This window comes from Vicugna pacos, chromosome 11, assembly GCF_048564905.1.
Source record: "Vicugna pacos chromosome 11, VicPac4, whole genome shotgun sequence".
Lineage (NCBI taxonomy): Eukaryota > Metazoa > Chordata > Mammalia > Artiodactyla > Camelidae > Vicugna > Vicugna pacos.
This window is the reverse complement of record NC_132997.1, coordinates 93,530,929-93,555,701: the sequence shown is the minus strand read 5'-3', so window position 1 is coordinate 93,555,701 and position 24,773 is coordinate 93,530,929. Positions and strand designations below refer to the sequence as shown.

Here is a 24,773-nt window from a genome sequence, read left to right as displayed (position 1 = left end):
CAGCTCATCAAAACCCTTTATACCAGGAACCAGTCTGGAAAGCATAAATTACTCCAGAGATTTCAAACAGAATAAATATAAAACAGAGAACTGATCACACAGATGAAGGGAGATCTGAGAAGACAGACAGACGAGAATGAGGCACCCAGAGACCGGCAGCCGAAGGAAGTCTTCACCACCCTGAGGCTGGAGGGACACAGGGACCAGGTGGTGCCACCAGAACCAGAAACAGGGCCACCTGATGGGCCTGGAACCACAGCAGGAGGCTGCCAGGCAGGAGCTGGGACAGCAGACCTGGAGCCACGAGAGGGACCCAGCCGCTGCTGGGACACACCCTCCACAGCTGAGAGCGAGAAGTCCCCTGGCTTTTCCCAGACTCTTGCTCTCCAAGGTTCTGTCACTGCTTCCCCTTGGCTGGACCTGGCCAGAAGCAAGCTGGGGAACAGGGCTTGCCGGAGGGGGGCGAGGGTGTACCCGAGAACAGACCCAACTCCTAGTTCCTTTGTCCGATTCTTCCACCGTGTCCCCTTCCACCTTCCCACCAGCCTCTCTCTGCCAGGTCACTCTGCACGGGGCACTGGTCCTCTGCCCGGGAGGAGGCTCTCTTAGCCACCGTCTGATTCCAAGGTGATCATTAGACTAAATATACCCACCTGTTGTCTATACAGCATCAGCGATGCTCCATCACTTTTCCAAAGACGCTGGATAACACACTGTGGCAGATACACCCTAGGTGGCCCCTTGTATAATCTTCTTCCTTTGAGTGAGGTCAGACTGTATGACTCACTTTTAGCCCAGAGAACATGTGACTTACTTTTAGCTCAGGGAACATGGCCAAGGTGATGGGATGTCACTCCCAAGATTTCCTTACATTATGCAAGACTCTGTCTTATCAGGCTAGAGTGAAAGAGACTCTCCTGCTGGCCTTGAAGGACAAATAGCTGTGCTCTGAAATATCTACAGAGAGCACTGTGTGGCAGGGAACTGCAGGGGGCCGCTAGGACCTCGGCAGCCTTCTCCCAATAGCCGGTAAGCAGTCTGGCCTTCAGTCATATAGTTGCAAGGAAATGAATCTACCAAAAATCTTGCGAGCTTGGACGTGGCTTCTCTCACTCATGTCTTCAGATGAGAATACAGCCTAGCTACCCACTAGATTGTAGACTTGACCCTGAGCAGGGGACCCAGCAAAGCTGCCTGGACTCCTGTCCCACAACAACTGTGAAATCATAAATATGTATTGTTTTAAGCCACTAGTTTTGTGGTACTTTGCTACACTGCAATGGGAAACTAACCCACCAAGTGGGAAGAAAGACTTTCCTACCTTGCTTTTTCCAGACCAGAGTGCCATTGAAAAAGGTGGGATACTAAATAAGTCACCCTATACTTTAGAATTGCTGGCTTCCTTTCCTACCTCTTGTTCTGGCTGAGCTGAAACTGCCAGGGACAATGGCCAGGTGTGTTGTCCTGTGCAGCAGGCAGAGAGGTATCGTGAGAAGGGGAGAACTTAGCGCTCTCAGCTGGAGTTCACTGTTCCTGCTGGTGCTCCCACGGGAGTCCTCCCGCGGTGCAGCCAGTTAGGGCTGGACTCAGGGTGCTTTTGGGTCAGTGATGGCAAATGGACTCATGGTTCTGGTACTTTCCATCCTCAAATGATACAATTGTGAATGCTGTGGTCTGAATGTGTCTCCCCAGAATTCATATGTTGAATCCTAACCCCCAAAGGTAATGTCATTAGGAGGTAAGGACTTTGGGAGGTGATCAGGTCGTGAAGGCAGGGCCATCACAAATGGGGTTAATGCCCTTCCTGAAAGAGGCCCCAGAGAGCTCCCTGGCCCCCTCCGTGATGTGAGGACTCGGCGACAAGACAGCCGTCTATGAGCCAGCAAGCAGGTTCTCAGCAGAGCCCACACGGAATCTGCCGGCACCTTGATCTTGGACTTCCAGCCTCCAGAACTGTGAGGAATAAATTTCTGTTTCTTTGTAAGCCCCTAGTCTGTGGTATTTTGTTATAGCAGCCCAAACAGAGGGAAGACAGTGGGCAACAGTTCTAATAAGACCATTGCTAACTCGGAGAGTCAGCTGAATACTTGAGTGGTCCTTTTAATGTCATTTTATTTCCTTTTATGTAGACCAGTGGAAGAAAGAAAATCCCATAGGTTCTTCTGAAAACTGTTAAGATAATGAGAAGATGAATGAAAAACTTGCATAGATTGGAATGCCCACCGTTTGGATTTTCAAGGCCTAAAAGATGAAACAAAACAAAGCAAATGGGACTTTTGGGATAGACACAGTCACCCTCTAGAAGCCTAACAATTGTGTAAGATGTTGGTTCTTAACTCTGGCTGTGCATGAAGAATCCCCTAGGGAAGGTTTTTAAAATAAACTTGAAAAAGATTAAGTATAACTTAAATACAATAAAGCACACAAATCTTAAGGATACAGCTTGATGAATTTTCACTCCTGTGTGACCACCACCCTGCATGATAAAGAACATTTTAGGTACCTCTGGTCCTTCCTACACCCTTCTGGTCAATATCCCAGCCTCTCCCACTCCCACCTCCACAAGGAAATTGTTCCTCTGATTTCTAACATCATAGAGAATAACTTGAGAAGCTTTAAAAATGCTGATTACTGGGTCCCACCACGGAAAGATGAACAGCCAGTCTCACCTGGGTGGCACTCAGGCCTGGGACCAGGTGATTCTGATGTATGGCCAGGACTGAGAAGTATTCACAGGTTTAAGTTCAAGTCCCGTTCCCCACAGGGCAGCAAGGGCCTGAATTAACAGTCCAAAGAGCTCCTCCCAGCACTCCAGACAGCCCCTCTGGCAGTTTCTGGATTGCATCCATCATGAGCCCGGCCAGGTACTGAATCCGCCCGGATGCTGGGGTGGCCCACTGAGGCAGGTGACCTCAGTTCTCGGACGGGCCAGAGGCAGGTGGGCTGGGCCATGGATTTCAGTGGAAGTGACAGGTGACGTCCAGGCAAGAGTGGAGATGGCGGCGGCAAACACATTCCATCAAACATGCCTCCTTCCCCAAAAAGTCCCCTCCGATGTTTATGAAATGGATCTGGTGTGACCCAAAGCAGGCAGTCTGGTTTGGACTACAGTTTTCAGTACACCCAGATCTCACTGTAGGAGATTTCTCTTTAGCGTTATTTGGAGCTGTGATGATCCCTAAGACTCTGAGCACGCTTCCCCCAGAGACCCCTGCAGATGTAAAGCCAGCGACCCTCAAAAAGGGGCAGAGGAGAGAAAGAGCAAAAAGAAATCAAAGAGAAATGACAAGCACTCACGTGGCTTTTGCAGGACGGCTTGCCCAACCCAAACTTCTGCGTGATCTGGTTTGTCCTGAACTCTTGCCATTTGCCACCCACCGGGGTCTGGGCTCTGATCTCGTAGGTCACCAAGCGTTCCGCTCTCAGGCTGATAGGGCCGTGTTCACAGACCAAGGAGGGGAATTCCAAGTCGGTGTGCCTTATTCTCTGCAAGGAGGGTGATCCACCTTAGGTGGAACTGAAACCGGGGTGACCCGGTGTTAGCAAAGCCTGGTTTCTGGCACGTCGGCCCCCCTGTCTGATGTGTGCAGAGAGCAAGCGTTTCCCTGTGGCCCCGTTTCCTGAGCAGGGCTGCTGCTGAGTCAGTTGGCATTTGAACCTTCACCGTGAGCAAACCACTGGCTGACAGACTAGGGTTTGGCCAACCCAGGAAAACGCCATTAAGTCAAGCTGTAGTGAATTGGAAGGTCTTTGCTATTGCTTTGCCAGAATTAAAAAACCCACGTAGTATTCATATGAGCATTTTCACTACTGTTGTTACATAATTGCTCCCTCCTATCCAGTAAAACCCATTATGTAGGGAAATGCCTGAGTCACTGAAGACCGAAGTTCGGCCCGACTTGCTCAAGGACACACAATGAGGTGGTGGCCAAGCTGGGATGAAAACCCAGGTTTCTCATTCATGTATTCATTCATTTATTCATTCATGATACAAATGTACTGGCCCTGTGTTCCTGGTTCTGTGATTGGCAGTGGTAATAAAAAGATTTGTAAGACATGATTTCTCAAGGAGCTTAAAGTCTATGAGACTTATAATCAAATCCTAAGTGGAGCACAGCAGGCCACCATCACAGCGGTCATCGTCATCATCACATGGGCCCTGTTCCAAGCCCTTCGCACAATTTAACACATTTAAGACTTACAACCATGCGGGGAGGTAGGTCCTATTGCCTTCTCCAACTTAAATTAAAGGTCAGGAAAGTGGACACAGGGAGGTCCCTGGACTCGCCAAGGTCATAGGGCTCACCAGGTAGTTTGACTTCAGACTCTATTCTGAAACCCAGCTCTCCTGCCCCTCCTAAAAGTCCAGCAGGAGCCTGGAGGTGAAGCCATCCGCCCTCCTGACTCCTCCGGGGTCCTGTCCACAGCTCTGCTCTGCCACTCCGAACAAGACCATTCTCTCTCCCTTTGTGGGCACTGCTAGTTACCTCCATGGAAGAATGGCCATCTGTAAAGCGTCACCCAATATGAACAAACTGAAGGTGAACTGTGCCCCTTCTGATGTGGTTTCAGAAGACCAGAATTTAACCCTGGATCTACCAGTAGAGGTCATGTGAACGTATAGACACTCAACTTTGAGATCGTCATCTATTAAACGGGGATAAGAGCAGCAACCTCAAAGTAAGGGTGCAAAAATCAAATGACGTCACATCTGTGTGATTATCGCCAGGCTTCTAACACATCCCATATTAAGTAGTAATTAATGTTTAATCAACTATTATTAATTCAATATGAATCGGCTCTGAATCTAAATGGCTTTTTCAGACACATACCTTTCCTGTGCTCTGTCCTTCTTACCTGCATGTGAAAACTATACGAGGTAGTGCCATGTTTGATTCCCTTTATCTCAAAGAAGAATCCATATATGGCAATCATTTTCGAATGTGTCGTATACTCCTAAATTGAGAAAGATAAGCAACAAAGTGACAGAAAAAAAAAATCTTCAGTATTCGGAGGCAACAGGACATAGCCAAACCAATTCCAGCCACAACTACAAAACTAGCTAACCTGTGATTTAAAACTCAACAGCAATTTTAGCCTAGGAAGCAAAAGAAAAGACAAATTGTAGTGACTTCACAAATCCTTACAGGTTAGCGCTCAGTGGCAAAGCTATTTGCTCTGCACGCCCCTCGGTTCTTGGACGACCTGCAATCTGCAGAGACCTTGGAAACAAAGCATTTTGCTCCGTGCTCATGATATTGCAGGGTGTCCTGGCCACTGCAGTCTGCAGTCTGTCCACTTGGGCAAGTCTCTGCAAGCAAGGGGCTGGACCTGGCCCAGCCAGGCCTGGTCCAAAGAGGAGTCTCTGATGATAGATTCAAGGCCCCAGGCCCCTAAAACACAAATTCTTTTGAGATCACTACTGGGGTGGCTTTGATGAAGTTGGAGGAAAACAGTAATCTCTTGGAGAACATTGCCTATCAAGGGAGCCCAAGACAGAGCCCAGCCGTCAGCCCCACATGCTCCCCTGGTGACTGAGTGCCCAGATGTCCTGCAGCCAAGCTCCCTGATCCACTGCTGCTTTGATTCTGGGTTCCATCAAAAGAGCTGCCCAAAACAGGTTCACTCTTGAAATCTTCAACGTGGGCTCAGAGTGGAATCTCTCCTTGAGCAGTTGGCAGCCCGTCATGTTTACTCAGAAGGAGATGACCAACTCATCCCAGTTTGCCCAGGCCTCTCCTGGCTTTAGAACAGAAAGTCCTGCATCCCCAGGGAAGCTCCCCCAATTCTGGAAAACCGGGAGATTTGGTCACCTTTGTAGGGAATCTTGGGCATGCACATCAGGTTACTGAATGGCCTCTTCCAGGTTTTGTGAATTTTACTTCTGAGGGGGTGGTAAGTGTGCAGAAAAGACACCTATGATTTCCTCTTCTACCCTGGCCTGCCTTTCTACCAGAGCTAAGAAGTGATCAAAGGTCCTTAACTAAGCATGGAACAGGGGTGTTCTTCACCCTGCTCACCCAGCCGACAGTACCTGGGTAAAGAGCAGCCCGAATCTCACCGCCTGGGTGGAGAGATTGTTCACGTGGGCCATGTCGCCCCCACTCTCCAGCTGGAAGGAAAACACACACTGCTTACCAGCAGCCTGATCGCCCAACACCATCTTCACATCGGTTCACTGAGCCCTACAACCCCCACTGTGCTTGAAAGAGTTCTGTCTCTGGATCCTACATTTATCCGTGAATCCAGTCCGCAGCATTTATCTGACAACCAACTAGCCAGGTACTGTGCGTGATGCTTCCAGAGGATTCAAAGACAAGAACAAGAAAGATGCCCCAGCCATCTTACTGGGGAAATAAAATGCGTACATTAGTAGCTGGATCACCAGGCAGAGAATGACCGTGGCTATCGAGTCAAGAGCAAGTACGGAACTGCACGAAGGCTGGGATGGGGAGGGAGAAGATTTCAGGAGGATGACATTGGCAGCAGGGGGCAAAAGGAAGGAGGTGGGCAGGGCCAGAAGGACATCAAGAAGGAGGTGGGGGACTTCCTGAGGTGTCCAGCCACAGCCCAAGACTGTCCTCTCTGTGTCACCCCCTCCCCTCCTCTGCTCTGTCAGAGCACAGTTCTAAGCTATGTCCCAGAGAAGCACGAGTGGTTATACTGTGCGGGGGGCACTGAGCCCCATGGTTTGCACATTACAATAGGTATTTGTTGAGCTGAACTGAATTTTTAACTAGTGACTCATAAATCTTCAGAGCTCAAACACTGCCCCACTTCATCTCTGAAAATGTATGATTGGAAACACATAAGAAGTGCAGCAGTTTGCATGGACAATTCACAAAGGGGAAAATGCCACATGAAGAAAGATTCATGTTTACTAGTAATTAAGGGAATGCGCGTTACCAAATAAGACGCCATTGTTTGCTTTGCATTTAACTCAAGTCACCTGTAAGGAAAATGCCCTTCGCTGCTGAGCTGGTACCGAGTGAGGAATCTCATGAATCACTGGGGGAAGAGTAATTTGGTTCCAGTTTTGCTAATATGTATCAAGAACAAAAGTGCACATTCCTTTCGGGGCCAGTATTTTCTACTCTTGAGAATCTCCTTGAATCAACCATTACGTGCAAATGCATTCACCATTCGGTCTATTTATAACAGTTAACAATAAACAACACCGTGACTTTAACAGCAAGAAACACGGTGACTTTTCTACAATAAAGGAAAGGCCGAGTAGCATTGTTTGTTGCATATCTTCTTGGTGGAAGAGTTAGAAGTGATTACAAGTGGTGATAGGAAGCATATTTAACTACGAGTATTTTTTTTTTTTAAAAAAGACTGAAAGGCAGTGAAATGCAGTGACCTGCTAGCAGCGGTTATTTTTGGATGATGGGTCTGAAGGGATGTGTTTTCTTTCAATTTCTCTGCATTTAAAAAACTTCTAATAAGCACGTGACATTTGTGTCTGTGAGGGGACTTGGATTGGAGGGCTGTGTGGCCAGTGGGCCCTGACTCTCCAGGTCCCACAGGGCGGATGCTCTGAACACCTGGGTTCCAAGGCAGGGCCTCCTCCTCCTCCTCCCCTCCGGGCTTGGCTCTCCCCACTTCCCCTGGCGGAGGATCCAGATACATCCCGACCTCAAAGGCCCAGAGGTTTCCAATGCAAAACACATCTCCAGAAAAAGGAAAGTCCAAAAGGCAATAAATTTCAACAACTGATTCCTTGCCGAGCTGACGACTCACCGCGTGGTAATGGTAGGCTGTGGCCCGCAGCAGCCAGGATTCGGGGAAGAAGTTAATACGCCTTAACTCCTCCAGATCCTTGCCTGGGAAGAAGCACGGGGGGGGCATTCTTATGGCTTTATTCATAACAGAACCACAAAAGTCTCATTTACCGAGGGAGAAAGGAGGAAGTCAGGAGCTGAGGACTGGAGGGCCTTCCTGGGCCTGGGAATCATAAGGTGTGCAGAACCCAAGTGGGACGTCCCAGAGCGCTTTCTACCAAAGCGTTCACAGCCCCCTGCCCACCACCCTGCCCGAGGAGGGAGGGTTGAGGTCTGACCATCAGTGTCTGTGGAGGGTCTAGAAGCAACTTGGACTCTCTGGGCTCCATCAACCGTCCGTGGGTTTTAGAGCTGCTCATTCTATCTGGGTCACTGGAAATGGCTTTGAAAAAATCTTTCAAATGTCCTTTCAGAGGCAAAGATCTCACTGGGTGGCCACCTGGGCTGCCCAAAACACACTCTCCAATAGTTCCCTCTCTTTCCAAGTCACAGAAGCCTTGCCCTGGGCCAGAGCATGACGCTGAGGAGGCTCAAGCCTGGAGCAACAACCCAGTTTTCTCCCAAACCATGAACGAGCGACCAAGAGGGGATGTCGCTCGAAGAGGCAGGGCCCGCGTTTAGACGGCAACAAGGCAGCTGTCAGCACTGAGAACACTTTCACAGCTCATAAGCCCTTTCCATCCGTCATCATGTTTCACAGAAGCTCTGATTATTCCCATTTTACAGATAAGCAAACTGAGACCGGGCTGTTCAGTGACTTTCCCAAAGTCACACCTCTTGGAAGTGACAAAGTCAGATCTCAGCTGATTCCTTTGGAAACATCTGGTGGGGCCTCCCCGGGAGTGGCTGAGGGGTGGGGCAGGTCCCCAGCAGCCTGCCACGGACGCACTCACATGGGCTGGAGCTTACCTTTGGTGATGCCATGCAGACGCAGGCAAAGGAAGAGCTGCATCAAGTTCTGTCCTACATCCCGGTCCAGAAAGGAACACTTCTCGGGAAAGCTTAGCAGAGATGCAGAGAGAAATAAGAGGCTGTCAGAAAGCTCTTTTCTGGATTTGACTAGGGCTATGAAAGTCACATCAGAGACTAGTGGTTCCATCAGCCAGGGGTGGAAGGTGCCTGGTTCTCTCTGGATGGGTGAGGAGTGTGGAAGCAGAAGGTGGTTGCAATGAGGACAAAGGGTTATATTCCCTGGTCATTGACCACTGAGCTGTGCACTTAGTAAGTGTCCGACAAATACTCATTAAATGCCCATAGGAACGCATGTGACTGTACAGAGGTTTTCAAGATACATTTTCTCACTTGAGTCTCACAAACATTTCAAGGAACAGACAGGACAAGTATTATCAGCTTCATTTTACAGATAAAAAGAACAATGGCTCAGCCAGGACTTGAACCCAGGACTTCTGATTCCTCCTCTACACAAACTGCCCTTTGAATAAATGGCCACATCAGGTACTTCAAAAGCACTTTCTGGAGCACCTAAATGTGTAAAACAAACACTAGCAGACATAAAGGTAATACAATAACAGGAGGAGACTTTAACACCCCACTAACATTATTAGACAGGTCTTCCAGACAGAAAATCAATAAGGCAACAGAGATATTAAATGGCACATTAGAACAATGAGGCTTAATTGATATTTTCAGGACATTACATCCCTAAAAAATAGAATGCACATTATTTTCAAGTGCACACGGAACATTCTCTAGGCTAGACCACATACTCAGACACAAAACAAGCCTCAACAAATTTAGGAGGATAGAAATTGTTTCAAGCATCTTTTCTGAATACAGTGATATGAAACTGGCAGTCAACCACAGAAAGAGAAATGAGAAAAAAACCAACTGCATGGAGACTAAACAACAGGCTACTAAAAAGCCAGTGGGTCAAGGAGGAAATCAGAGAGGAAATCAAAAGCCCTTTCCAGCAGAGCTGAAAAGAAAGGATGGTCGGATGAATGGGTAACTGTCTTGGCAGCTGGTTCCAGGATCAGCTCTGCGACACTGTTATTACTAAAATCCAGTTAATTTCCACATGCGGCTGAGGTTGGGGCTGGGTTGAGATCAGATCCTCCTTGAGAAGACACATTACACACAGACACACGTTCACCACACTTGTTTTGAAACAGGTTACTTCATAAAACGGTCACTTTTGACAAATGGGGACAACAGGATGATAATTTTTCCAAGTCCCTTTGGAAAGACAAAGTCATTCCCTCAAGACAGATCCTGTATGAGACCAGCCAAGGGCACTTTTAGATTATTTTTCCATGAATCAAGTGTGATGTCCAAATCACAGCCTGTCCCAGCCAGACTGAGCGCTCCGTTGCCCCGTGTCCTGCCTCTGCTGGAGGTGCCCGCCAACCTGCCTGCGGACCATTTGTTTTCACAGCATCTGGGAATTCCTGGAACTCTCCAACTCCTCCTGTCAGTGGTCCCAGGAGGTAAGTTTAGGGATGCTGAGGCATTGTGAGAGGCGAGAGGGGTATGAAGACGAATGAGTTAATTCAAATTCAATGATTACTTATTAGAATTCCCTGGAGGCTTGTCTCTGGGGATGGACAGACCAGGTAAAAAGGAGGGCTGACACTTCCAGGAGTGCAGGGCTATCGACCCTGGAACCAGCCCCCCTCCGTTACCCGAGGCAGGTGGAGCTGGTTGAGTGTGGGCCGTGCCAGGGCCTGAGAGCATGGCTGCCTTAGCTGGACGATTAAGACTCACCTGCCTCCTTTCCCTGACCTGAGTGCTGCTCCCCTCCCTGCCTCTCTCTCACCATGTAATGGAGTAACAAGTTAGGTGGCATCACAGTGGGTGCAGCTGTAAAGGAGGAAGGAAGAAGCGGAGCTGGCGTGGGACCTCCAGCCCTTGAGTGCTCTGGGGGATGAGCCTGCACCCTTGACAAGGGCTCCCACAGCCCCGAGTGGCCCCCAAGAAGGGAGCACTTGCTGAGCCGCACGTTAATATGGTGTCTGCCCAGAAGGGAGAGAACAGCCTAGAGGACAGATTTCCCTGCCAGCTCAGAAGCGCCCAGGCGCCAGCCCCGCAGCTTTGTGGGAAGGCTGCTGGGAGCGTAGGAGGGCCCCTGATTCTTCCTATGAAAAGCACTCAGACCCGACGACCAACAGCCAGGACCTCACCAGACAGTCCTCCTCCCGCAGAGGATTCTGGAAGAGCTTTGTTTAGACAAGTGATTGGACTTCATAACCCCTTTGAGTCACAGAGAAGTGGCACTGGTGGTGGCTGACTTGGAGAGGTCAAAAGTCAGCTCATCCATCACTCAACCATGCTTCCAGCTCCTGAGCTCTGGCCTTGGAGTCGGACAGACTGGGTTCCAGGCCTGGGCCAGCCAGCCATCAGCCATGTGACCAAGCCTCCCTGACCGTCCATCTCCTTCTTTGTCAAAGGGGGACAATGACCGCATGTATTTCCCTGGTAGTTGGGCGAAGAAGAGGAGACAGTGCTTGTGAGGTGCTGGGCACGGCTGCTGGTTCCCAGTGGCACTCTGAGCCTCGTGATTACCACCAGGGGAAGTGACCTGGACTCAAACCGGTCAAGTCCATGGCCAAGTTCTTGGTGCCATTCATTACCACTGCCACCTAACTTAGCAGAGCCACAGGCTACCTCAAAGGAAGAGAACAGTGACCTCAGCTGCTGATTCTCTAAAATCCCAAGGCATCTGAGCAGTGTGGTCCAACTCCTCCAACAATTGGCATAACCCTTCCCCTAGAGCCTGGCGAGGTGATCGCTGCAGAGGCAGGACTCCGCCAGGCCTCCCGAGAACAGCCCAGCTCGCTTCCACCTAACTCGGCTCAACTCCGCATGGCTGTTTGGTGGAATCAAAGGCTGGCATGGCATCCTCAGGTGCTGAGCTCCGTCTGTGCAAAGATTTCTTTGAGTTTAGCACTGACTTTTCTGGAACAAACTTCAGGCCATGGTGTCTGCCTCCCAGAGTTCATGGAGAAACCCTTGGGGAATGACTCCCTTAGGGAAGAAAATTCATAGGTCCTGGATACTGAAAGATACACTCAGATCAGGTCTGCCTCCTGCTCACAAAGCCCTGGGACAACCCCCTCCCCCAGACCTTCTGAAAGGCAGTGCCCGGGACAAGTCTCCGTCTGACAGGCACAGACTGTAATTTTAGAGCGGCCGTTAGCCATGACCTTCTCACTTTCTCCATCCTGTCATCTGTTGGCATCATTTACCCTTTCAGACTCCAAGTGCCACGAGCCTAGCACTTCAGATTTTAGCCTTAAAGTACATACTGTGGAATTCTGACATCTGCTGTAACACAGACAAGCCCTGAAGTCGTTCTGCTAAGTGAAATAAGCCAGACACAAAAGGAAACATACTGTGCGATTCCACTTATATGAGGTTCCCAGAGCAGTCAGAGTCACAGAGGAGGAGGGTAGAAAGGTGGTTACCAGAGGGGAGCAGGAAACAGGGACTTATTGTTTCATCTGTGTGGAGCTTCAGTTTAGGAAGACGGACAAGCTCTGGAGGTGGATGGTGGTGATGGCTGCACAGCATTGTCCATGTACTGAATGTCACTGCACTATACACAGAAAAATGGCGAAAATGGTCAATTTTATGTTGTGTATATTCTACCCCAATAAAAAAGAATTAGGGTCAAAAAGTACTTAGTGTCTATGGAAAATATCTGAAATAATATTTTAGATTTTAAGGTGAAGTTTGACAAAATGACACCCTTTGGGGCCATAACTCATGAGAAGAAGGGAGCATGACTTTTTCAAAATGTTAACTCAGCACAGAAGACCTGGGCACCTTCCGAAACCCAAGAAGCAGGAAATAGTCCTCTTGGCTCCTGATACCAAAGTGTGGTAATGAAACAATTCTGACTGTCGCCACCACCACCATCACCTACCAAATGTCACCACCATTCAGGACCTCCTGCCAAGTGCCGCACCGGGCTTTTTCTTTGAGTCAGAACAAACCTATGTCGGAGTTGATGAGAGGGCATTGTTAACCTCCACGCAGGAAGGTCAGGCATTTGCCCAAAGTCTTACAGCCAGTAAACGGCAGGAGTGGGAGTCAGACTCCGGACTGCCACCTTCTAACACACACCTCATTTACTGAATGTGCTGTTCGCCTCCGCTTCCACTGTGAAGATGGGAATTTGTTTCTGTTTTATTTACCCTTTCATCCTCAGCACCCCTGACGGCGCCTGGCTCTCGTTTGGCTTGCAATATGTTAAGTGAATTAATTGGATGAATGAGTTGGTCCCTGCCAACTCACTAGCCCTAATTCTACCATCCCCTCCCTCCACTCCCCGATAATTTACCTTCTAGGAATGCAGTTCCAGCCCCAGGGCACGCACACCTGCGCGCACACACGTGCATGCACAGACCAGGCTATTCCACATCAAATTTCCTATGCTCACGGGGTCCTGTCTGTTGTTGTCACACTTATTTGTCAGGCCAAGTCCTATTGGTCATTCGTCGAGACCCAGTGCAATGTCATCTTGAGTATGAAGACAGAGATGGTCCTGACCTTTGCCCAAAGGCAGAACTGGGTCAAGAAATTTTTTCTAATGACGACTTTATCTGCCCTCTGCAACGACCTCCTGCACCCAGACCTTCAAAGCCTCCACTGTGACTGTTGAAGATGATTTGAGGCCACCCAGTTTGGGTGGAAAGCCAAGAAGTCACATGAAGGAAGTGGAAAGGTCGTAAGGAATAGGAATCAATTTATAGGGACATTGAAGAGAAGGGAGATTCAGCTTCTAGGGAGCCAAGCTAAGTGGGGCTGGGGCAGTGCTGGTCAGAGAGAAAAAGGCAAGAAACTCTGAAGTCAGGTCATGAGAAATCCTGACCTGAAATATATCAACCTCCCTGCGCAGGTGGAGAGATTCCAAGAGAGAACAATTCAGTTGCCCTCATGTCCATGACTCGTGGAATATTCCAGAATGAATGTTCTGGTAAAGAGATCAGAGTTGCCACACAAGGGATGCCAGGTTTCATGATGACTCTGTGGTCGTATCTGCAAATGCCATCCATTAATCACAGGAGACACATGGCGCCTGCCCGTCCTGGCACACAGCATCATGGTGCATTTCCTTCGAGACGTCTGTGGGCTGGGGTGCCGGCGGTGCAGGGCATGGCTGGGCAGCTCTCCTCGGAGGTTCCTCTCACATGGTGGGAAGGTGTGCTGGACTTGTCGCACATGCACACAGCCAGCATATGCTCTTGTTCTCTCTGCAAGAAGCTCAGAGCAGGAAACCGTCCAGTGTGCAGGTGAGATCCTGGAAGGCTTCCTGGAGGAGTCCTTGGGCAGCTCCATAAAGGCTGGGTCAGATTTGGACAGGGAATACGAAAGAGGAGACTCTGTGGCAGAGGTCAGGGAAATCTAATATTTGAGATCATGTGGATACTGGCTTCTCTCACTGCTTTCAATGACTTCCTTCTGGTGAGGTTGCTGGAATCCACCCTTGCAGTGTTTGACAGATCCATTTAGTGATTAAGAAATCAGTTAAGGACCAGCATTACAAGGCTGTTAATGACTTGCACTTAACCCTGAGATCTCAAAGTTAAAGGATGTGTCAGAAGATCTGGGAGACCCAGGTCTATCCAGCGCCACCATCAAATTGCAGAAGGAGCCTGAGAACACCCCTTACCTTCCCTGGCCACCTTCCTCTGGATGGATTTTATAGACACACTGTTGAGTGAAAGAATCCAGACATTCAAAAGTCCATGCTAGGGGGGAGGGTATAGCTCAGTGGCAGAGTGCATACATACGCAGCATACAGGAGGTCCTGGGTTCAATCCCCGGTACCTCCATCAAAATAAATAAATCAATAAATAAACTGAATTACCCCCCCCAAAAAAACCCAAAAAACCAACAAACAAAAAGTCCATGCTATAGGATTCTATTTATACAAAGTTCAAAACTAGCCAAGAGAGCTCCATGGTAGAAAAAGTCAGGATACTGTGCACCCTGGCGTGAGAAGGGCAGTGACCAAGATAAGGCACATTGGGGGGGGGGGTGGGCAGGTCAAGTTCTGTTTCTTCGTCAGCTTCCCGGTTACACAGGTGTGTGTATTTTGTGGCAATTCATTGAGCTGTTCACTTAAGGCTTGCACACTTTTCTCTAGGTAATTTCTTTTTTGATGAAAAACGTATTTTTTTAAAAAAAAGTGGAAAATTTGCCTGCCACTGGCTCTTCTCCAGCTGACGAGTTTTGACAGCTTCCCTGGACTTCTCAGACTGCTAAGTGAGATGAAAAGATGACTCTTCTCCATGGCGGACGAAGACACTGGTTTTGCTTACATTTTTTTTTCTACAAGGAAATGTTAAATTTAATTCTGGACAGCCTATTTGTTTTTCTAAATTAACCACTGCCAGGAAAACAGACTGTGGGTGCCGAAGGGTGTGTGTGTGTGTGTGTGCGCTATTCAAATGCCTTCACCCCTCGCTTGTCTTCCAGACGTTGCTAAGACAGATGAGAAAAGGAGTATCTGATCCACTTTACTCAATACTGCTATAAACGCTGCTTTTTGGATCCTGGGCCAGCCAAGGCCACGCCCAGAGTCACCGCTCAGCCTCACTCCTGGTCAGTCACAGGGCCTAGTTAGCTAATATTCAAGCAGCTTGTCCCCCTGCCGCCACATTACGACAGCACAGTCCCATTCTGGAGGTCCCCATATTGTGATGGTCCACTCTGACCTCTGTCCCCAACCTGGGAGATACCTTATAACTCACTCTGCCATCTAAATTATTTCTTTAATAGCTGCAACTTTAAAAATTGGGCCAAAGAGCCAAAGTCCTTGGTTCTCATCCTCAAGCCTGTGTACTGTCTCCCGGAGTCTCTTCCTCTGCCCCACCTCTGAACGCTGCTGGCATGTCCCTGTCAGTGGCCGTGGAAACTTCCTCAGCTGGCTGTTCCTTCTGTCTTCACTGGACTGTGGAGCTCAGCCCCCCTGGTGACTCAGCTCTGGTCCAGACTGACTGCGTCTTCCCGCAGGCTCCCTCCGCCACCGCTGGGAGCAGAGGTGCCTTCCTGCAGCCTGGGCCCTCAGGCTACTAACTCCGCTGGGCCAACAGCTCCTTCCAGTAGAAATGGCAAAGCCAGAGCACGGTCACCACCCATGCCCGCTCCCACGTCCTGGGGAGACATAAGCAACCGACTGAGACATTACTTCTCACTGAGCCTCGAGAAAGCCTTAGTCTAGTACACCAAACAGGCCCTGCCCATCAATAAAGATGGAAATACTTCTGCCATCCCCACCATTTCATGTTGCTGCAGACATGGTGTTCTCTGAATTTGGCATTAGCATAGTAAGACCCACTTCTCTGAGGGGAACCGAGCTACATAAAAATGTGTGGTGGACTCTTATCACTCCATCAGCTGTTTATTATATGCTCAGCATGGTGCCAGGGAAGCTAGGGGTGTGACAAAGGATCATAAATCCTTCCTTTAAGCTGCTCTTGACGTACCCGGGGAGGCAGACTGTATGCACACACCAAGATGTTCATAAGGGACAGCGAGGCTCCTAGGGGACGCCCCACCGTGGGGGGACTGAGAAGAGGGGACAGAGCAGGCTAAGGTAGGGGGCACATGACCCGTGAGAGCTGGTCCCTGAGCAAATGAGTCTGGGGACTCAGGGGACATGCATTTGGGAGGTAGAGGCCATTGACCAGTGGGCACCATTCTCAGGCAGAAGAGTGAGCTTGTTTGGGATGAGAACCACCCATCATCCTAAAAATGGGCCATGATCCTCAAAGTTGGGCGTAGGCGTGGGTGACCACTGAGGGAGGAGCATCTGAAGTCCAGACTGCTTTCTCTTTTCTCCCAAGGGGACACCAAGCTTGCTGCGGGAGGGAGTGGGAGGGAGGGAGGGAGGGACGGAGGGAGGCAGGGCAGGCTGGCAGGACTCACCCCTGCGCTGCAGTCAGAGAACATGGCACGTGGGGAGGAAGATATGGTCCTGGTTGCTCAGGCTGGGGCAGTGAGATGATGTGGAAACACACAAATGGTTTCCAACAAGGAAAACCATGCAGGCTCAGGGGGCTGGGGGAAATGTGCATGGAGGGGTGAGGTTTGGGGTCAAAATGGAACGAATGTGGACTCAGGAGGAACGGAGAAGCTATGATGGTAGAGGCATCCTGGTGTAGAGGAGCCTCTGAGACCTAGCTCAGGAAGGTCCAGGAAATCCTGCTGTCAGTGGACAGGGCCACATGCCTTAGCCCTCTCGCTCTCACTTGTTTCTCTGACATTAAAAACACAGTTTCAGTGAATCACCCACATTCTAGCTCATTTCCTATCTCCCGGTTCTAGACGTTTCCAGGAGGAGAGCTAACCTGGCGCCAAATAGCAACTTCTCCTGGTGTGCATGACTCATTGGAAACAGTGTCTCTTGGACTATTAAAAGAATAGGGGAGGGTGGGTTGAAGACACTTGGGTTCAAAGCAAAGTATATAGAAACTAAGCAAGGACATATCATTCTGGCACTGAAGACTGTGCCTTCCCCAAATAACAAGGCAGGAAAAACGGGCTCTTTAGTTAACACGGTGCACAGATGTTCCAGAAAAGGAGTAAATGCTTCGGAACAAGGCAAACGAAACTTGGCTTAAACAGGTCAGTCTGCTGATGAGTACATGGAAGGTGTGTTTTATCTGCTAAACTTGCAAGTGCAAAAGAAAAGGAGTCCCTGGACGTCCTTGAACAGGTCTTATCATGATGCTTGGAAGCCCCCGTTCCTGCTGATGTGGGGAACGGAACGTAAACCTGACAGTGAAGGTAATGCTTCCTGTTTAGGGCAGATCCTCTGAGGACCACCTGGCACCGTCTTGGGCTACAGGCCACCACACTCCGCAGCCAGCTTGGATGATGCGAGTGCACTTACAAAATTTAAAAAGAGGCTAAAGAGACACGAGATGGAGCCCACAAACTACTGCTTTCAGCCTCACCTGCACCCTGTCCCCCTGCCCCACGGACCACAGCCGACATCGCTATGGGGTTGAACAGATAGAAAACACAGGCAGAGGAGGACACAGGGAGGGGTGGAAGATGCCCTGCAGGGCAATTTGAGAAGTAATCGGCTAACAACACTGAACCTAGAGGCAGCCTCAGGATCTTTCTAAACACCGTGCCCTGGGAGCCACCACCAAACCAGCTGCAGTGGGCACAAGACAGGAACCCTATCTGCTGTTTGAGGAACGGTCAGCAAAGCGTTTTGGGATTAGGCAGGTCTGGGTCCAAGTCAGGCTCCACCCCTTATCACTTGTGGGATCGCTGACAAGACACTTCATCTCTACCTCAGTTTCCTCATCTGTAAAATGGGAATAATAAAACCAGCCCCCTGGTACTATGTAGATTAAACGAGATTACAAATAGAAAGTGCTTTTCAGAACTACTGCATTTAGTAAGCACAACAAAATGGTGCCCATTATTGTACTGGAATTGTTATTTTTCACTTAAATGTTGAGATATATAACTTTTAACATTTAGAAGTTTAGATAGTGTAAGAGACTGGATTAATGCTATGAAACCTTTGCACATTCAAATGCTTTTCCATTTGTCTAGAAAATTCGGAATTTTATATGCTAGATAGTGAAATATAAATGAGAATGATTTGGTCTCAGCAGGGAGGGTATAGCTCAGTGGTAGAGCACATGCTTAGCATGCACAAGGTCCTAGGTTCAATCCCCAGTACTCCATTAAAAAATAATAATAAATTAATTATCTTCTCCCCCAAAACAAAACAAATACTAAAAGAAAAAGAAAGAAAGAAAAAAAAAGCACAGCTGAGAGTGACTTGGTATGATTCAGGTACATTTTAAGGATGAATTTTTTTTAATTTATGTTTTAAAAAATTTTTTGTTTTTTAACGGAGGTCCCCTTGGGGATTGAACCCAGGACCTCATGCATGCTAAGCATGTTCTCTACCACTGAGCTATACCCTCCCTACTAAATATGAACATTTCAAGGTCAGTGCAGTGTGGTACTTTCCCTGAATAAAAAGAATACCTTTTGCATCATGTCTTTTACTGGACACAGAACACGTGCTCAAAAGCACATGACTACTTCACAATACTTGCCTATTATTCACTTTTTCAAGTAATCTAGTCATTCAAAGTTATCCCATACTCTTAGTCTTCACAAAGAAAACTGAATTTTATGCACTCTGAATAATGCTATGAAAAATAATATCACTGATGCTTACCTTCAGGATATCACAAGCCAAAAAAAAAAAAAGTACAATTCATCAACCAACGCTAAGTTACTTTACCTGCGAAAAAACGCCAGCACGGTTTCGTATGTCGGAATTGTCTGAGTTTTGTTGTTTAGTTGCAAGTAGACCCACAAAAGCAGTGTTTTCAGAAGGTGAAACTCACTAAATGTAAACAACCTGGCCAAAAGAAAAGATTGAGAAGAAATTTCAGGAATAGCAAAACACCACGCTGTGTGTAAAGAAAGGGAAAAATTAACAGCGAGTTTGAGAAGGAGGTCACACCACGCCCTGAGTCTGTAGGTGGGCTCAGACAGAGAGACATCAACTTGTTTAAGGTCTTGTTCAAGGTCTTGTTCAAGGTCACCAGCTGGTTAATGACTGGGACTTGAACCTCAGCAGCCTGCCGCCCAGCCCAGGGTGTGTTTTCACCCACTGGCTGAGCTGCTGTAAAACAATGGTCATCGCTGAGTGAGCTCTTACTGCGAGACAGGTGTTCTCAAGGCGTTTCCATATGTTCTTTTATTTAATAACGCCCAGCAACCCTGCAAAGTTGGGATATATTCCTTACTTTTATAGATGTGGAAATTGAGATGGATCCTCTGTTTATTTAAAAATATACGTTTTGTTCCTCATGGTTTTTTGCATTAATTTTCATTGTAAAATATTGCACTAAAATATACTTTATCTCCATGACCGAGGTTTCTGGTGGCCTCTGAAATTTTGCACCCAAGGGGAGTGCCTCACTGGTCATATTCTAGTCCCAGCCCCGATTGAAGGCTGAAACGTGAATAACTCATCCAAAGCTACACAATTCTGAGTTCAGACTTGAGTAGGGACTACCCCACACTGGCTGTGGAAACTCCTGCAGGCTGCTGGCCGGCCCTGCAAGCCATGACTCTTTTGTCTGTAAAACAGTGATTAAGGCAGTTGCTCAGAGGACAGTGGTGAGGTCTGTGTGAGGTGACGTGTCGTATGAGCTCCCTATCGTTGCTGTAACAAATTGTCACAAACTGAGTGGCTTAAAACAACACAAATTTATTATCATATAGTTCTGGAAATTGTTACAAAATGGTTCTCACTGGGCTAAGATCAAGGTGTGGGCAGGGCCGTGTTCCTTCCTGAGGCTCTAGGGGAAAATCATTTTCTTGCCTTTTCCAGTTTCTAGAGGCCACTAGCATCCCTGCGCTTGTGGCCCCTTCCTTCATCGTCAAGTCAGCAGCACAGCATCTTCAAATCTCTCTCTGGTTCTGACTCTTCTGCCTCCTTCACCCACGCTGAAGAATCCTGTGTTGACACTGGGACCCCCCAGATAATCTGGGGCCCCCCATCTCAGGGTCATCCAATTAGCAACCTTAGCTCCATCTGCAAGCTTAATTCCCCTTTACCGTGCAACCTAACATATTCATGAGTTCTAGGGGTTGGGATGTCTACATCTTTGGGGGACCATTATCGAGCTGACCACACATCCAGATTGCTTAGCACAGTGCCTGGCACACAGCAATGGGCTCAGGGAGCAGCAGCTCCCACTCCTAAGTGGCGGGGCTGGGTCCTGGCTCCAGAGCCCGCATTGTGCCTACAGCGGCCTGAGGCATCTCGTCAAGAAACGAGGGATGAGGAGGAAGGGGTGAGTCAGCTCTGTGAAGGATGCTTCCCAAACAGCTCTTCTAACAGGTGGCTCGGTTGCCTAAGGAGCCATCTCAACACTTCTTAGGCCTGTTGATATTTCCTGTCTCTGACCATGGACGTGCACTCTGGCTTCAAAATACATCATAGCCTCTTCCCCCACCACCTTCGTGGTCATGATGGGTGGAAGCCAAGCTAAATTGTGACTCCAACGGCCAATGAGAGTGTCACCCACCCACCTCTCCTGCTATTTCTGGACAGCGTAGAGCTGTCTCTTTCTCTTAGTTGTTTTTAGGCAGCTACAGATGCGTGGGCTTTGACTCTAGCCAGACAGGGCCAAATTTGTCACCGTCTGGGCAACAATGTAAGGCAAGATGGGAGACGTCACAGAATCACTTGCTACGATGTCCCCACAAAGACCTCTGCCGTGACTTCAACCACCACTAGGCTGGGGAGCCATGTGACCTCTGGTGCAGAATCCATGCTTGAAGCCCCCAAGCCCAAAAGGTTCTTTGAGATCTCACCAAAGAGGGGCTAGCAGCAACACAGGGGAGCAACTGGGATTTCTATGAATCAGGACCCGGGTTTTACAATTTATGATGAAGATTAATTGATGAAATAAATCTTCTGTCTTTAGGCCAAGTACCAGTACCCTAAAGTATTAGTTCTTGCAGGAAGTAACCACGCTGAGGACATTCAAACATATTTTCATTGGCCTAAGAGCTCTAATGACCTTAATCAAGATGGAATTCACACAGATTCTAAACTTCCCTCCAACACAGGTGAACATCTGGGCTGTTTGATCTGTGTTTGCTGGCTAGTAGCCACTGGGATGTAACTGGTGTTTTCGTTTTTTAACAAGACATTTTCCTCTATTTTTTCTTTTGAGAAAAATGTATGTAAATAATAGAAGGTCTCATTTTGAGCACAGACCGTAGAGAAAGCTGTGCCCAAGTGAACAAGAAAATCTGATCAAAGATGCTCTTCGCAACACTGATCATCAGAAAAAAAAATGAAGTAAAACAAAACAAAAGGCCATTAGGAAGGGAATGAAAAAACTGCTCTCTCGTCATTCTTTGGAAGCCTGGACAACGATTACATTTAAAAATTGCGTATTAGGTACATAAATATCAACACGGAGAGAACACGTCGCAAGATGCTAGTGAATAAAGTCAGTTGTAGCAGTGGTTGTACACAGAGCAGTCACAGTCACTACAATCACTGTGAGAAAATGGATGCACAACAGTGGTTTGTTTGTCTTGAGGGAGGGAGGGAGGGAGGCGGAGAGGAAGGACGGGGAATAGGGCTGGTGGGGCAGGGGTAGGGAGACACACAGGTGACTTCTGCTTTATTGGCAATGTTTTCTTAGCTTATGACAAAACGTTACCATCTGTTCATTTGAGGAGGTGGATCCAATTGTGCTTTGCATTACCCTGCCACCTTTGTAAAATTTTTATGATAAAAAATATGACCATCAATATCCTTTTCTTCCCCCTAATAAATTAGGTTTATTTATTTATTTAATTTTTTCCCCCTTAATGGAGGTACTAGGGATTGAACCCAGGACCTCCTGCATGCTAAGCATGTGCTCTACCACTTGAACGACACCCTCCCTCACCAATATCCTTGTTGATCTTGACCATCAGCAAGGAAGGAGGAGGCTTGGAGTAGGGTGCACGAGCTGGCTGACAATAACCACAGGCGCAGAGGCCACTGAGATCCAGGTTCAAATCCCAGCTCTCACGCTGCGTGGGGCGGGGGCAGCAATGCTCTGTGTCCTGTAATTTCCATTCCGCATGTGAGAACACGAGGAGCACCTCCCGGGGTGCTGTAGGAATTAGACTGAAGGCCCGCTTGGAGTGTTTGGAGACGCACCTGCGCTTCATAACTGGGACACGCTGTTGTTATCAGCCAGAGAAGCGGCAGCTTCAGGAATGACGATGTTTGACAAGGATGCCCAGTGATGCTCCGGGTGCTGGGGGGAACGCTGCGGGACAGGCATGCTGGGGAGGACACGTGGCTTTCTTAGGGAATTCCTGAGCCCTCAAGGCTCCTTGTATCAGAGACAGGAAGTCAGGGAGGGTGGGCACGTCCCCCCTGGTTTCGGGGCAGCCTTTGGTGTCGACAGAACCAGATAAACCTCTGAGCTCTCCCCCCTCCTGAGTCTACAAGGAGCTTGGCTTTCAGAAAAGCAGAACTTGGAATGAAGCTTTCATAATATTAGAGTGAGTAAAACAGGGTCACCGAGTGGTGACCTCTAAGAAGAAAATTAACTGAAAACTAGAGGCCCAGGAGGTCAGGAAGATTGAGTGCATTTTACCACAGGTCATTTACAAGATGGAAAGAAAACCCAAAGGAAGATGAGGTCAAGGCACTTCAGGTGGGGAAGGTGAATGGTCTCGACGTTGGAGCATCTGCAGTGATAGATGTGGGTCCAACAAAGCTTAGACATCCAAACACCATGACCACAAGCCAGGGATGAGCCACAGTCTACACTAAGTGGGGCCAGGGACTCTCCAACCCCGACCTCGGGTTGGCCTTTCCACAAAGCCATGTGACTTCCCGGGACAACCCAGTCTTCACGGAGTGCTGATTGCTGGGAAACCTCTGTTACAAACGAGAAGATGGTGCAGTAATGAGGGTGGGACCCTGGACTTTGGAGCCTGAAACCAGCCCTGCCTTTTATCATCCCTCTTATCTTAAGGGCAATAACTGTACCTGGGTTGTGGGGATTGAAAGAGCCAGTGCACACAGCACCGCACACACCCAGAAGTGCTGAGTACAAGTGGTGGGTGGTGCGCGGTCCATCAGCCACCAGGAGCACCAAGATTCAGAGCCCAGGCCTGGTAAATTTCTAACCCTCTCCCCAGGCGCTAGGTGGGGCCCAAGGCCCCTCTTCCTGCACCCTCTGTTTCCCTCTTCCCTCCAGCTTCAAAGCAGGCGGCCTCCAGACATCAACCAGGCGAGGAGAGTTCACATCAGAGGACTGGATGTGAGCACGAGGTCTGGGAGCTGTGGGCCTGGTCCCTCCAGGGCTCATGAGCTGATGACATGCTTGAGGCCATGTCCAAGGGCCATGCAGGCTCTTCCCTCCTCCCCTGGGATAGCCCCGGGCTGTCGGTGCAGACGGCTCCTGGGGCGGTGCCGGAGGAGCAGAACCTAGTTTCCACATCAGTCATGTCTCCCCAAACTTGTGAGTCTAGACACTTGACACGTAATGTTCTTGACCTCTTTTCCTGCCCAGCCAGCGCTTTCTAAGGCCTGTCCCATCGCTAGCGTTCTGCTTGTGGTCAGACACGTTTTGCTCTTTCTTGGTTAAGTGCAACCAATGTGGGATAACTCAGCCTTTCCAAGGGAGGGACAGTGTTACGAAAAGTCTACGGGATGCCATGTTTATCTTTTCTTCAACGGTTGCATAACCTTTGCTCCATGGAGGGCAGGGAGTGGAAAAATCTCGGGGAGCAGGGCAAAACGACCCTGGGAGCCCACCCTGGGCCCCGGGGGCTGCTCTTGGGGCCCGAGTTCCTGAAGTCTTCTTAGATAACAGTCTCCCCCAACACCAGAACCCAGAACACAGTTCCACCAACCTCATTTCTCCATTAGTCTGAGGGCATCGCAGGCTACTGAGTAAATTCGAACCAACGGTAGAATAAACCTTTCCAGATCTAATTCCTGAAATCGGAATGCTTTCTATCACACTTGCACGAGGAAAACATTTTCTAATATACCATAACAATTTTTAGTCGAATTTAGTCTTCATTCTTGAAATTCACCCAAAGGGAATACAATCTTGGTAACTGGGCAGTGGGTGTCAAGAACCTTTTAAAGAGTCCCCCAAAGACATGACAACGAAATGCAGTATGTGGTCCTAAACTGGATCCTGTATTGGAGGGAAAAAGATGCTACAAAGGACAGTGTGCATCAATGACCTTAAGCTATTTACTGAAGCTGTTAATTACATTGTGATTATATTAGAACAAATTCTCTTTATTAGGAAATAAACACTGAAGCATTTAGCAGTAAGAGAACACGATGGATGCCACTTCCCTTCAAAGAGTTTTAAAAAATGTGTATTGGTAGATAAATACACAGATGCAAATGATAAAGCAATCAGGGCAGAGACTGAACAAAGCAGGGTGAAGGGTATTGAGATATTCCTTGCACTATTGCTGTCA

The 24,773-nt window shown here is 48.5% G+C and overlaps 1 protein-coding gene across 6 annotated transcripts in view; it reads right to left on the bottom strand.

Annotated features, from left to right (window-relative positions):
- Positions 1 to 536: 536 nt before the first annotated feature.
- The window catches only part of BTBD16 (BTB domain containing 16), a 50,799-nt gene continuing 26,562 nt past the window's right edge, over positions 537 to 24,773 (bottom strand). The window contains exons 10-17 of one of the 6 annotated variants that reach the window (XM_072972372.1): positions 19,033 to 19,152; positions 8,694 to 8,785; positions 7,744 to 7,826; positions 6,035 to 6,112; positions 4,858 to 4,956; positions 3,298 to 3,486; positions 2,441 to 2,476; positions 537 to 809 (exon numbers count right to left, since the gene is read on the bottom strand). In XM_072972372.1, the coding sequence (XP_072828473.1) occupies positions 606 to 809; positions 2,441 to 2,476; positions 3,298 to 3,486; positions 4,858 to 4,956; positions 6,035 to 6,112; positions 7,744 to 7,826; positions 8,694 to 8,785; positions 19,033 to 19,152 (901 nt within the window). In that variant the 3' untranslated portion in view covers positions 537 to 605. Of the gene's footprint in view, positions 810 to 2,095; positions 2,242 to 2,440; positions 2,477 to 3,297; positions 3,518 to 4,857; positions 4,957 to 6,034; positions 6,113 to 7,743; positions 7,827 to 8,693; positions 8,786 to 19,032; positions 19,153 to 24,773 lie in introns of those variants that run through there. The other 5 variants (XM_072972374.1, XM_072972373.1, XR_012078124.1 and 2 more) reach the window with 5 other exon arrangements.